Source organism: Semicossyphus pulcher, unplaced genomic scaffold (assembly GCF_022749685.1).
Source record: "Semicossyphus pulcher isolate SPU_LCO1_2020_fin unplaced genomic scaffold, fSemPul1.0.p SCAF_13, whole genome shotgun sequence".
Taxonomy (NCBI): Eukaryota; Metazoa; Chordata; class Actinopteri; order Labriformes; family Labridae; genus Semicossyphus; species Semicossyphus pulcher.
The window spans coordinates 24,590,980-24,604,521 of NW_027211637.1; the positions used below are offsets into that span (position 1 = coordinate 24,590,980).

Below are 13,542 nucleotides of genomic sequence, written 5' to 3' on the forward strand. Positions count from 1 at the left end.
CGGCTCCCTACAACTGTGTCGGAAGGGGGGGGAGGAGGAAGGCGGGGAGGAGAGGAAGAGGAGGACAGGGAGAAGGGAGAAGCTAGAAACGTCTTATGAGAGAAAAGAATAAATCAGCGTTGTGTTTTCTGTGTCCGGATGTGTGTACAAACACATATTACCAGACAGCTGCATGCATGAGTTGCTCTCTTCCCTCTGCCTCTGACAGGAAAAATCTTCAGGGGGAACAAAGCTGCTTCAGTCCTCAGCGCAGAAATCTGTTTTTCCTTCGTGGGGTTTTTGAATTCATCACTTGTCTTTCATTAAATCCACTGAGGGTCGTACACTCCATCACAGCGTTCAAATTATTATCTGAGCTGATACACTGACGGAGCATTTCATCCGGGGAAAAGGGCGCGATGCTCGATTTCCATTCCTGTGTTGGCTCAGTCTAAGCCTTCTGTAATTTAAAACAGACCTTACTACTTTTAATTTTACTCCCTACATTACAGTTATTCCTGCTGCAGTGTTACCCTCCAAAAACACCCATTAAAGTCAATTGTTTGGACGAGCAAGGCTTTGAATTCAGAGGCCGTTAGGCCCTGCTATTCACCTTAAAGTAATAATCTTTATTTTTATTTAAATAAATGTCTGTTAAGTAGCTATCTATCGCCGAATGAGGTAATACAATGACTGAGCCTATGGCCCACTGATGAAAGCCTTTGCATTTGCAGTATCACAGACTGGGTGTCTGTGGTGACTTTTGTGGAAAAAATCACAAGCTGCGCCCAGTTAGGGATGCGTTTTTTCATCACCCAGCAGTGGTAGTGCTGTGTTCGAAATGCTATACGACACTAGCAGTACGTAGTAACTTGGCCAAAATGTAGCATGCAGTATGCAAACAAAAGCAAAATGTGCAGTATGCCAAAAATACCCGGATGTCGTACTGATTCGGAAAAAATCTCCAGTATGCATCGGACCAGTCTACCTCGCCGACTGTATCCCACAATGCAAAGGTTGGAACATCACAACAATAGTTAAAATGGCGGACAGCTGCAGCATTCCAGCAGAAGGGGGCGCTCTAGCTAAAGAAGTGGCGGTCTGCTTTTGTCCAAAACCGGAAGCTGGCGCCTGGCTTAGCATACTGCAAAATGAATTTGAAAAGCTCCTCCCTACTACATACTACTGCCGAACGCAGTATGCAGTATATAGTATGTAGTATGTAGTATAGTATCCGATTTTGAACACAACATTCGTCTGCCAGAGAGGGTAGGCGGAGCTAAGCGGCTGCTTTTCCGCTCTCTGCAAGTGTTGCGAGTAAACCGTAATCTACTATGGCTGAACAAACAAAGAAAAGACTGATGACTACAGATACAACTTCAAAAATAAGTGAAAATCCAAAGAAAAAGAAACAAACTCGACGCTCAGATGAAGGCAAACAGTCTAAAAAGGAAAGCGACCGACAGAGAGGAAAATGAAGAGTTACAACCGGAGCCAAGCAGCAGCATAAACAACAACCTAAAATCCCACTGAGAGGATTTCATCTCAGCTTTACTGCTTCAAAAGACCAAATAAACTTGTTTTAAAGTCCAAATCTGAAGATGAGGACAGTTTAATGTGAATTTTTAAGCCTTTAGAAATGATAAAGACTAAATGTATATGTCAACAAAAATCTTCCCTCTAACAAATAATTCAGAATAAGGTCACTAATAATCATCACTTACAGCATGGAGCATAGGAGTATAATTAGCCAATATAGCAGGGACCAACAGATACTGTATCTCTTCATTCATCTGCATAAGAGAACAGTGATTGGCTGACAGGAGCCGTTATCCTCGGAGGGCTCCAGATGTGATCGGCTGCTGTGCTTTCAGGAATCCTGGGCGGCTGGGAACTCCTGATTGAAGTCTTTAACGCTTCGCTGAGCTCAAACTTCTATTCACATGATGTTAGAGCCTGTTCTGTTAGAGAAAAAGGCTTTCTACTCAGCCCAGAACTCAAAGACAGTGTGACAGTCTAAATGTGCACACACTCGAATACAAGAACAGCACTCATTTAAGATTCATGATGACTCTGGAGTCGAATTAAAGATGTCTCCTGCAGGGTTCAGCCGTTATCTCCTACTGTCCAGCACGTCTTTAGAGAATTACGTTTGCAAATGTGCAACTGTAAAAACTTATTTGTAGGAAAGTTTCATTCCTTTTTCATCAACACAATATCAGGACTCTTTCAGACATAGTTTTCTATTGAAAGACCATATCAGCTTGTGGAGACTAAAACCTGAATGGACTTCTGTTTTGGCACATACAGCAGTTAGTTAGATGCTTTAATGATTCCTCCTGTTCAGACCAATGACTGTATATATAGATGGACGACGCGTCTCCATCTGCTCTCATTGTACGAAAGTGATGCCAAAATAGCCCCCGTGACAGGCGCTGCCTTTTTGTAGCCAGAGTTGCGCAGTAGAGATCGGCAGGTGGAGCAACTGTAGCCACTTGCGCTGACCTAAAGACACAATTAACTTACCGAAAAAACAGCCAGGATCCTGCATGCCGGCTTGTTTAACAGCAGAACAGCTTTTTGTGTTGGTCTGAAGCAGACGTTCACAGATATGGAAACTTCAATGACTGTAGTGATTGTTTTAGTTACGTCTCCTCTCACCGTTCCTCCTCTACTCTGCTAATCCGGAACAGATCGGCTGCAGGAGCCGGATTTGTCAACAGAGCTGTCAATCATCCTTTTTACAGCATCAAATAACTAATTAAAAATAAACTTGTCAGAAAAATGAACACTTGGACATAAATCAGCATGATGAGAACTAACTATAATGACAGAAACCATGTTTGACAAAAATGTATTTGACGTGTATTTTGATTTTATAGTTTGACTCATGTCTCATCTGTTAACATGGAGGAGGCGGGCTTTATGACCTATACTGCAGCCAGTCAGCAGGGGGCGCTCCAAATGTTTTGGCTTCACTTTTAGGGAGCTGTCATGTCGTCCATCTTTTTATACAGCCTATGGTTCATACTGACCAGCAATAGGACCCTTTCCAATAAACTGTCAACTTGAGCATAGAAGACAAAATCCAGAGTCCTCGTTCTGAGCCAAAGTACCTTTTAGAGTTTATCTGAAGTTTATGGGGCCTCAATCTGTGTCATAGTGAGGGTGGTTACATTTAAAAGTAACAATAATCTCAGAACAACATTCACCTTTTTTTCTACTTTCTCTCAACTGCATGTCAGCACAGAAAAAACTGTCCAGAGAACACAAAGAGGGACTTTTGTTTTGGAAAGGCTACCAACTTCAGCCACTTGCTTTAGTGACTCAGATGGAGGCCTCAGATAAGCTGTAGATAATTGTTGGAATGCTTTTTTTTTTGCACAGAATGAGGGAAGTAGAGAGTGGATTTTTGTCCCCATCACTTACATTGGAACTGGTTCATAAGGGGATCACTGTGTTAACATTTTTAACAACTGTTTCAGTGCACATATCCTTCGAAGGGGCCATATCTTTATAATGGATATATTCATATTTTGCATGGGTTTCACATTTTTGGGTGTTTATTGTTCACAGTGAAAAAGTGAAAACTGCATAAATTCTGTGTTTTTCCAGATTTACATGTTTAAAAATGTCGCCTCTGAAATGGGCCGTTCAGAACAGCTGCAGGTTTTTATGTAGAACCTTGCCTTTGCTGAAATCGACCAATCATCACTCACCGTCATTCACCTCAGGCTGCCTTCTTGCACTAGCTTGTAGTCGAGTCGTTATCAAGATTTCAACGTACCATTCCGATACCTCCTGGCGATTCTGCCTCGTACATACAAGGCAGAATAACCAATCCTAGAGCAGCCATGTTTTCTACGACTTTGGAGTGACAGTGCAGTGCGGCCGCTCCCCCACGTGAGATCGCACATGTGGGGGAGGGGCTAAGAAGTCACTCCAAATACTGTCAGCCAATCGTGGCTACGGTCTCACCTTCTAACGGCAAAACGGCTTGTTGGTTTCAGGAGGAAGGAGAGGCTCCGATAAATAATTAAAGAAGATTTTTGTTTAAATTAATGTTAAGTCACCATCTATCGCCGAATGAGGTAACACAATTGAGCCTATGGCCAGCTGATGAATGCCTTTGCATTTGCAGTATATAGTATTATTACAGACTGGGTGTCTGGTACGACTTTCGCGAAAAAGAAATCATAACCGGCGCCCAGTTAGTGACGCGTTTTCCATCAGCCAGCAGTGATTGGTCTGCCAGAGAGGGTAGGCGGAGCTAAGCGGCTGCTTTTCCGCTCTCTGCAAGTGTTGCGAGTAAACAGTAATCTACTATGGCTGAACAAACAAAGAAAAGATGGATGACTACAGATACAACTTCAAAAATAAGTGAAAATCCAAAGAAAAAGAAACAAATTGGACGCTCAGATGAAGGCAAACAGTCAAATAGAACAAAACTGAGAACTTCTAGATTATATCAAAGCATAACAAGCAAAACTAATTAGGAGCAGAGTTTGAACATGACTTTTTGCAGGCAGGGTTGTTCTCTCCGACACAGCCACTTAAAAACCAGCAGTCAAGTTTTATTAGATTGCTGTCATACCCGTTTAACATCTTTGGACTCACTTTTAAAATGGAGTTAGCCTAAAGAATGCTCCTTTATTTCACAGAATAATAACACTTTAGTAAATATTTGATCATTCTTGTACCAACTTCCTCAAGAGCTTTATGTCACTTCACCAGCAGCTCGTTGCAGCCTTGTTTAACCCTGCAGACATGTCTGTTTGCATGCCACATATCCTTGGCTCTATTTTGGGCCTGAGGAGATGTGTGGGAGGAAGGGAGGGAGGGAGGAGGGGAACTGCAGGGCATTTCCATCAGGGACTACAGGGACTGACTGACTGGAGAAGTGTGGATAGGTGACAGATACATGTCTGACTGCTTCAAGAGGAACCCTCCTCACGTCTGCCTTAGCTAATGCCCTCGTGTGTGTTAATGCAAATACTGAATTTTGAGTTGACAATATCACACGTAATGAGACTTTCACCTTGTCACGGACTCACTTACGCATGATTTAATATACACATCCACAGGCTTAGGGAGAAATACATCAGGCTTGGAGGACGTAACAAGTAATCCATGTCATTTACTCTTCTTTTATCATGAATGGCAATGTCTTCTTTCCTCTCCAGGCTCACTGAACCCTTAAGGAACACTGTATAAAGCAAACAGCGGAGGTGAGAGATGAGCGGAGAGAAAAAAATAGTCCCTTAAGATTATGATTCCCGTCACATTGTCCTGGCTCTGCCTCAGGCCTCTGATTGAGAGTTGGCTAAATGTCAGCCAATGGAGATGAGACAGAGCGGAGCAAGTCAATGCTGTCTTTGTCCACTGTAAACCCCGCTACTGATGTTTTGTGCCTTTATGCGGCTGCCATCACAAAACCATGTGTCAGGCTGATAAATGAGACGCTGCGCTCTGAGTGAGAGAAAAAGAGGGCAACAATCAGTGTCTGGGTGAAACATCTAACAACAGATATCATGTAGCGTCACAATTCTGAATTAGCTCCTCATTTATAACATTGTGGTTATTCTTCCATTTAGACATAATATTTCTGTAGCAATCGATCAATCAATCACACCACAAAAGCGACACCCACCCATGCACAAAGGGTATGTATATGTTATTCTTACAACTATAAACAGGATTCAATTAAAAAAAGGAAAATAAGAACAGGAGCTGATGAAACGCTTTGTGTTTGTCCGCAGAGACAGACTTTGAAATAGATTAAAACTCAAACTTTGTTTATACAAGCATGTACACTGAAAGGAAAACAGATTTAATGACACAAATATATGGTCTGATATACAAACTAAATTAAAGGCCTGCCTGAAGTTTCAAATAAAACAATAAGATAAGTAAATAAAAGTTAATGAAAACTCTTGACATAAGGGTTAAAATAAAAAAAATAGTAATAATAAGGAACTATAAATAGAGACAAACTTGATAGATTCAGCCTTGAATTGTGGATGAATGCAATACTTGTACACCATCTAGTGTTGAAACAATGTGGAAAAAAGTCCTCCTCAGAGTTACATCTCTGCTATTTCACTTGAATGTTTGAGCTTTAGTGTGCAGGATGATCACACACTTGTCAAGCTGAACACTGCAAGGCTACTTTACCATTCATCAGCTCAAGCGGGAACATTTCTTAAAAACTTAATCTGTGTAGATATGAGCGTGATTTTCCTAATGAGGGTCCAATAAGTAACTTACAAAAGTGTGATGTGGAAATTTGAGGCCTCCATTGTCCCAAATTTCCCCTCTGGGGATCAATAAAGGATTATCTTATCTTATACAGGCAAAAGAAACCCCGGAAGGCCCAAATCCACCTGGCGCAGAACTGTGACACAGGAGCTGTAAAGATTGGACCTGTCATGGGGAGAGGCCCAACATGCTGCCAAGGACAGTGCAATGGAGAGAGCTCAGTGAAGCCTCATGTCCCATTGGGGATGAAGAGGAGTAAGTAAGTAATGGTACATACACTGCACTTTCAGTTAAATAGGAAACATCTTGTGTGGAAACCTAGGAAATTAAAATATTTGCAAATGTATAGATTCTTTCACTGACACTGAAGAAGAAGATCTTTATTTGTAGACTGTAATTCAGTGATGTTTTACATGTTAGATTGCGTAACAGTGAGTGAAGCTGCTCAACAAAAACACATTAAGGAAACTGAGTTGGATTACATTAACTTTTGTGCAGCACCTGTGCACTCATTCAGTTACTCACTCAAGTACACAGACTTTCAAGGCGCTTATTTGTTCTCCAATAAGCAAATGGAGCTGCACAGTGGTGCAGTGGTTAGCACTGTCGCCTCACAGTTAGAAGGTTCCAGGATTGAATCCTCTGGCCGGCGAGAGCCTTGTGCGGAGTTTGCATGTTCCCCTCGTGCATGCGTGGGTTCTCTCCGTCTACTCCGGCTTCCTCCCACAGTCCAAAGACATGCTCGTTAGGTTAATTGGTGACTCTAAAATTGCCCGTAGATGTGAAAAGGTGTGAGCGTGAAAGGTTGTCTGTCTCTATGTGTCAGCTCTGTGATTCAGCCCGCCTCTCGCCTGATAACAGCTGGGATTATCTCCAGCCTCCATGCAGCCCTGAACAGGATAAGAGGTATAGATAACATATGGATAATGAGCGAATGAACATTTCTGTAAAACGGATTAGGGAGCGTCTCTCGGCTAACTCGTACAATTTGTACAAGTGAGAAGAAACCAATCCCAAGGTTCTAATCCAGGGATGAAAGTTATCTCTATTTTCGTTCTGACTAAACATAGATTTATTTAACACATACTTTTTTTTTAATCTAACTTGTATATGTAACCAGTTCATTCAAAAACTGATGTTCTACTTCAGTAACTAGAAGTCACTGTTGATTTTTAACAACCCTTTCACACCTCTAAGATCAAGTCGGTTGACAATTACCTGAAGAAGTCATCTTGCGTTGCGATATGTTTGAAAGAGGAAGTGGATGTTAATGAATGCCTTTTGTATAAACACATATATTTCTCAGGGTTTAGTACCTGACCAGCATCTCCACCATGCAGGACGTGTTTGCAAATCAGTTACACATCTTAGCTCCGTAGGCTGTGTGCGACCCTGGCATGTCACACTGTGTAAAAAGATAGTCTAAAGAAATAGTTGAGTAGGGGATGCAAACACAGTGCACACTGAAATCAGCACAGAGAGAAGCATAGTTTTTATATGGGCCTGCTAACATAAAAATGCATCATACTTCATCATTTGATCACTGCAGCAGCTGAAAATGAACCAGGAAAATAATATTCATGATTCTTTTATTACTGAGAGCATAAAAATGCACTTTAAAAATAATTCAGTGAAAAAAATTGTGTTTTTATAGTTCAAATATATAATTCATAAAGCTCCGATATTTGTTAACAGTGCCAGAGTCTTTCATAAATTGTAAGTTTAAAGATGACATTAATGATAAGCCTGTAGTTTTCTTTACTTTCCCTTTTTCAGTCTCGTCGGAAGCCCATATTCAGCCACAACCGGAGCCACGTCTTTTGTAATCATTACAGGGCTTAGATATTAATCCTTTTCTTTTATTCATACCCCCGACGGTCACGTAATACAACACATTCCTCACCATTGTTCCTTATAGAATGCACATTTTTAAATCCAAATTAAACTTAAGTGCCAGAATCTGAATTATCTTCCTCATTCAGTTCAGAGAATCTCGGCAGGTTAACATCCATTCTCAAATAGGGTCAAGCTAAACATTGAAGTGTTCTACTGTTTATTCTCAGTGGCCTTCCTGAACTTTAGACCAACCCACACACAACCTGTGGGCAAGAAGAGAAATTCAAGAAATTTCAGAGAACTTGTAGACAATAAATTACAATCCAAGACATACTGGTACAGAAATAGAAACAGCGGCCAGGGAAAGGAGGCAGGCAGGCAGCTTGAATGATCCCAGAGAGAAATTGTGCAACCTGCACTGACCAATGTCGTAAACTAAGACACTTTAATGAGAAAGTTAAGAGTCTACAGTCATGCTAGAAGCTCCTTGACGCTGTTCCAAACGCTTGAACTAAATGCTTAAGTATGCTAACATCACTATAACAAAGCTAACATGCATTTTTATGTTACTTAGTTTGTTAGCATGCGGATATTTGCTTAGTACCCCTAAACCATTGACTGTAAGTTGATGTAGCCACTGTGACATCAGGGATTTGTTGCTGATTACTGTTTTGAAGGCTCAAGTTTGGCATTTTGGCCATCGCCATGTTGTTTTCTTGAAGCCAGAATTCATCATATTTGGAAAAATTATGGCTACTTAAGAGGTAAAGTTTAGTAACTGGAAAAACCTGAGGTGAAACCTAATGAACAGCGAGCAGCACCCACCTGTCACCCAATGCAGCACTCTTAATTATGCATAACATTTGCAAAAATTAGGGAAGATTTGGAGCAAACCTCAAGTGGCCATTGAAGAGAGTGCTGATTTTGGCACTTGCACAAAACAAAGTAAAGCTGGAGTTGGTGGAAATATCTGGTATCTGTTGGTCATAAATTGAAGCACTGAAAAAGTTAAATTCTAATGTTTTGGTTGAGCTAATGTAAAAGTATCCTAAATACATTGTCATGGAACCATGCGTATCAGATAAATATTATCATGCCAGTCCATCCAGCAGATATTGAGATATTTCACAGTATAAGTGAAAACTTTGTTGGGTTGTTAGGGATGCCAACAAATACTGTGCAAGTATTGGACAGTTGGAAATATTGACGTTATGGTGGCCGAACATTTAAGGTTATGGAGCTACTAGGAAGATATTGACTTACATCATCTGCATACAGTGGTTTTCTGTACTGAATTTAATATCTACTCTGGTTGTAGAGACATTTAACTCAAAACAAAAATGTCACTCAAGTAATTAAAATTAATTGTCTGGGGACCATGAATGTCTGTATATAACTTCTTGGCAATGCATCTTGTAGTTGTTAAGATATTTGAGATATTTCAGAGAGCAGAATTTCTACTGTGGCTAAAAATGAAAGAATACAAATATAGAATTAATTTGGGCACATTGAAGCCGAATAAACCGGACACTGTTCCGCAAATGCTTATTGAATATAGCCACAGTGCTATAAAAATTTCATACATTAGATATATACTGATTTTTTAAAAAACAAGCCCATTTTTGCAAGATAAAAAAAAATGTAATTGCAAAAGTCTGATGTTTTATAAATTGAAAAGATGTATCATTAATTTCATTTGAACTTGGTTTTCCAGGTATGAAAGAAAAGACAACGTGTCCACGTGAAGCCGATGCGTCATTGCTTCCTGGATGAGACATTTTCCATTGATAGCGTTGGAAGTGCCATGACATATAAATGCACACTTTCTGGTAGCATTTCAACACAGTCATTTGCACTGCTAATCATTGACACAATTCAAATGGTCTTATTATTGTTGGAAGAGTCTCCACTTCACCCATTAACTCAAGAGGACATCCTTGTCAGTTAAGCAATCCCACGAGGAGGGCGCTCAAAGCTTTAAAAGAGATCAGAGAACTAATTTAACCACAGTAAGCATCCACAAAACTTCACAGAGCTGTTGTCACGTACTGAAATCGTAATAAGTAGTAAAAGTCCTTGGCAGCCATTTTTATCGAGGTGCATCTATCTTTATTGAGGCCAAGATGTTTGTGGATGAGAGGATCTTAACTCTGTTTAAAAGGAACGCCCATCACACGCTGACCTACTGGAGCGTCTTCTTCAGCTTCGGACTCTGCATCGCTTTCCTTGGACCTACAATTTGTGACCTGCAAAGTCAAACAAAGTCGACAATAGATCAGATCACCTGGGTGTTCTTCTCCCAGCAGTTCTGCTTGTTGATCGGCAGCTCGATCGGTGGCGTTTTCAAGAGGACGTAAGTGTTCCCCAGACTCTGCTCGGCGTAATAATCTGAAAACGACTGACCGTCATTGTAACTTTACTTGTATTCCTTCTTTCCTCAAGGTTGTTCAGTGCTCTGTCCGCCCTTTTTGTGTCTGCTCTCACCATCTCCATAATTTTTGCCATCATCCCGCTGTGCAACAATGTTCTCCTGCTCGCCATCGCCATGGCTGTGTCTGGGTTTGCGATGGGCATTATTGACACCATCGCTAACATCCAACTGGTGACCATCTATCAGAAGGACTCGGCTGTCTTCTTACAGGTGAAGTAACCTGTAGTACCTGTACCTGATCTGTAAATATACTGACATGATAGCGTTTAAATAGCATCAGGAATGTTGAGTGGAGTTATAAGCCAATTAAGTAGTAAAAACACATTAAGTTATGTCTCTGGCCTTTGCATTCTTCATTTCTGCAGGCTCTTCATTTCTTCATCGGGTTCGGAGCCCTGGTGAGCCCACTGATTGCTGATCCTTTCCTCTCAGAGGCCGGCTGTGGGAACAACACAGGGAATGGGACTGAGATCATGCATCATGTCAGGCTCATGCTGAGACACAGTCCAATCCCGGAGCACAACATAACTCACAGCCACTTAACCCATGCGGGAGGGGAAGAGGAGTCCAGTGTGCACTATGCTTTCTGGATCATGGCGCTGATCAATGTAAGAAACTGAACAGACATACAGTAGTAGTTCTATTTCTCCTATCAAAACTGAATTGTACATGTGCTCCCTCAGCTGCCCATTCCCATTGCAGTCCTGTACCTGATGTATCGAGAGCAGCTGATCCCGTGTTGCCCCAGCAGCACTCCTCGTCTTCTGGATAAGGATGAACTAGCAATGGAGAACCAGCAGGGGGCAGAGGGTGCTGAAGTGGAGCAGAGTGAACATGAGGCTGGAGGTAGAGATGTGGAAGAAGAGAACTTCATACTGCAGCTGCATATTTAGATGAATAATGCACTTTCTTATGTGGGTTTAAGATGTTTTTTTGGGAAAGAAAAATTACAATAAATGTTTGTGCTGCAATCAGTCATGTATGACTTTGTTGTGTGTTACAGGTCATGGGGATATCTTTAGCTGCTGTCGGAACGATAACCTGCGCGGGCTGCCTGTATCCTTCTTTATGATTCATATCCTTGGAGGCATGGTGCTCTTTATGACCGATGGTATTGTGGTGAGCGAGAGTGCATTCCATATTCCCCATAAAGTTTTATGAATGCAAACAAAATATGCCTCCCAATAAAAACAAAAAAGGGCACATAAAAGAATCTGCCTTCTCCTCTCAGGGTGCGTATGCCGGCTTTGTGTACTACTACGGAGTGGCCCCTCCGATGTCACTGCCCCCAAAGACAGCAGGTTATCTGGCCAGCATCTTCTGGGCAGCGATCACTGCTGGGCGCCTGTTGTCTATTCCTCTCTCGTACCGCTTCCAGCCTGTGAGGCTGCTCATGTTCAACCTGGTAAGGCCAATATAAAATTCAAAGTGCATTGCTTTACAGACGAGACAAATTAATAATACTCTGTCTTCTTTGTTTCTACAGGCGGGTGCTATTGTGACTGTGTTGATGCTGCTTATATTCTACACCAGCAGCATCTTTCTCTTTGTTGGGACCTGTTTATGTGGGCTTTTCCTCAGCAGCATATTCCCCTGTATGCTCGCCTACACTGAAGACATCCTTGATTATCAGGGTATGATAAAATATTGCAGCACAATATTAATTTTAAAACAAAGCAAGGAGGGAATAAACCTTACATTTCCTCTTCTATTTTGCAGGATGTGCAACGTCAGTCCTGGTGACGAGCGCAGGGATGGGAGAGATGGTGATGCAGGTTCTCATCGGCTCAGTAAGTCTGATGAGCGTCTTCATTGTTGTGGAAAGAGAGAGTGTGCAGAAGTTCAGAAATAGGCTTATAATTGCAAAACCAGCCCAGGGGAGATTTACAGTCATGTTCAGTAGTTTAATGCTGCTATCTCCTCCCCAGATAATCCACACTGAAGGCAGCTACAGCTTCCTGCTGTGTGGAATGATAATAGCCTGCATCGGTTTTATCGTCTTCATTGCTCTCATGCTGTTCCATCGAATGCACAGAAATTACCTCACAGGTTCAGTATCAATCAGCACCTACATATAATGCCATTGAAGGTTTGTTTTCATTCATTACATGTTGATCCTCTTTAACTCATCACTCTGCTTCCAAACAGGAACGTCGAAAAAGTCGGCCATGGTGGAAGAGCCAGCAACGGAGCAGGACGGAGCTGCCAAGACAGAACAGAAAGAGAGCAGCTGAGATGGGCAGCAGCTGTGTTTTGTCCTTTACTGGCTACTGTAGTGGATGAGGTATCACAGCAATCTGTCTTCAAAGACTTCAGATGTTTTACCAAAGCCTAACAAATGAACATTTATTGCACTGGGAATAACATGTATTTGCAGTGTAGATATTCTGCTACTGTTAGAGGTTATAGTTCTAGTATGTGTTCTGTTTTATATTGCTTCAGGGTTTAAGATTTGCAATACAAGCAAAATGATCATCTGTAGAGTACTTTTGTTTTCCTTCTTAAACTGTAATCTTTTAAAGTTGTTTTTTTTTTGCCATTTTCACATGGAGAAAAATATTCTGTATAAGATGTTTTTTAGACAAATACAATGATGCAATGAACATAGTGTAGTTTTGATTAATAAGGAGACAATTCTGGCACTGCATTTCATAATCCAAAACTGAAAAGAAATTGAATTATTCCAACACATCTGCAGCAATTCCAATCTTTATTTTCTTTGCTTTCAACACTAACTACTCAAGATAACAGCCTCAGGTTTGACATTGTTTAACAACCAATGCGGAAGGAAGGACTTTGTACTCAAGGAAGTCCCAGAGAACTTAGAACAAATATAAAACAGTCGTCCAGGCTTCGAACAGTTAACCAGTCAATCTATAACTTCAGCTTTAGGACCAGTTGCCACAAGAACAGGAGCTCTAAAAAAAACAGAGCCGCAGCACATAGCTCAAAGTAGGTCTTTCTGTTGTTGCATCCATGGAACTGGCTCTTGTTAGATGGGTCAGGGTACTTGCCACTGCAGAGTAGGACCCACTTTC

General features: G+C 41.3%; 1 protein-coding gene across 1 annotated transcript; it reads left to right on the forward strand.

Annotated features, from left to right (window-relative positions):
- Positions 1-10,196: 10,196 nt before the first annotated feature.
- Positions 10,197-12,738, forward strand: mfsd4ab (major facilitator superfamily domain containing 4Ab). The gene is made up of 10 exons (XM_069660829.1): positions 10,197-10,426; positions 10,516-10,714; positions 10,870-11,112; positions 11,188-11,350; positions 11,508-11,623; positions 11,736-11,909; positions 11,991-12,138; positions 12,224-12,294; positions 12,433-12,553; positions 12,653-12,738. Exons 1-10 carry the CDS (start codon positions 10,197-10,199, stop codon positions 12,736-12,738), a joined length of 1,551 nt encoding a protein of 516 aa, XP_069516930.1.
- Positions 12,739-13,542: the final 804 nt, after the last annotated feature.

What these genes read in the sequence shown, in the direction of transcription:
- mfsd4ab (XM_069660829.1), top strand. Translation starts at nt 10,197, where the DNA reads ATGTTTGTGGATGAGAGGATCTTAACTCTGTTTAAAAGGAACGCCCAT. An exon ending in GGATCATGGCGCTGATCAAT is followed by an intron (nt 11,113 to 11,187) that starts GTAAGAAACTGA and finishes GTGCTCCCTCAG; the next exon opens with CTGCCCATTCCCATTGCAGT. An exon ending in TTATGACCGATGGTATTGTG is followed by an intron (nt 11,624 to 11,735) that starts GTGAGCGAGAGT and finishes TTCTCCTCTCAG; the next exon opens with GGTGCGTATGCCGGCTTTGT.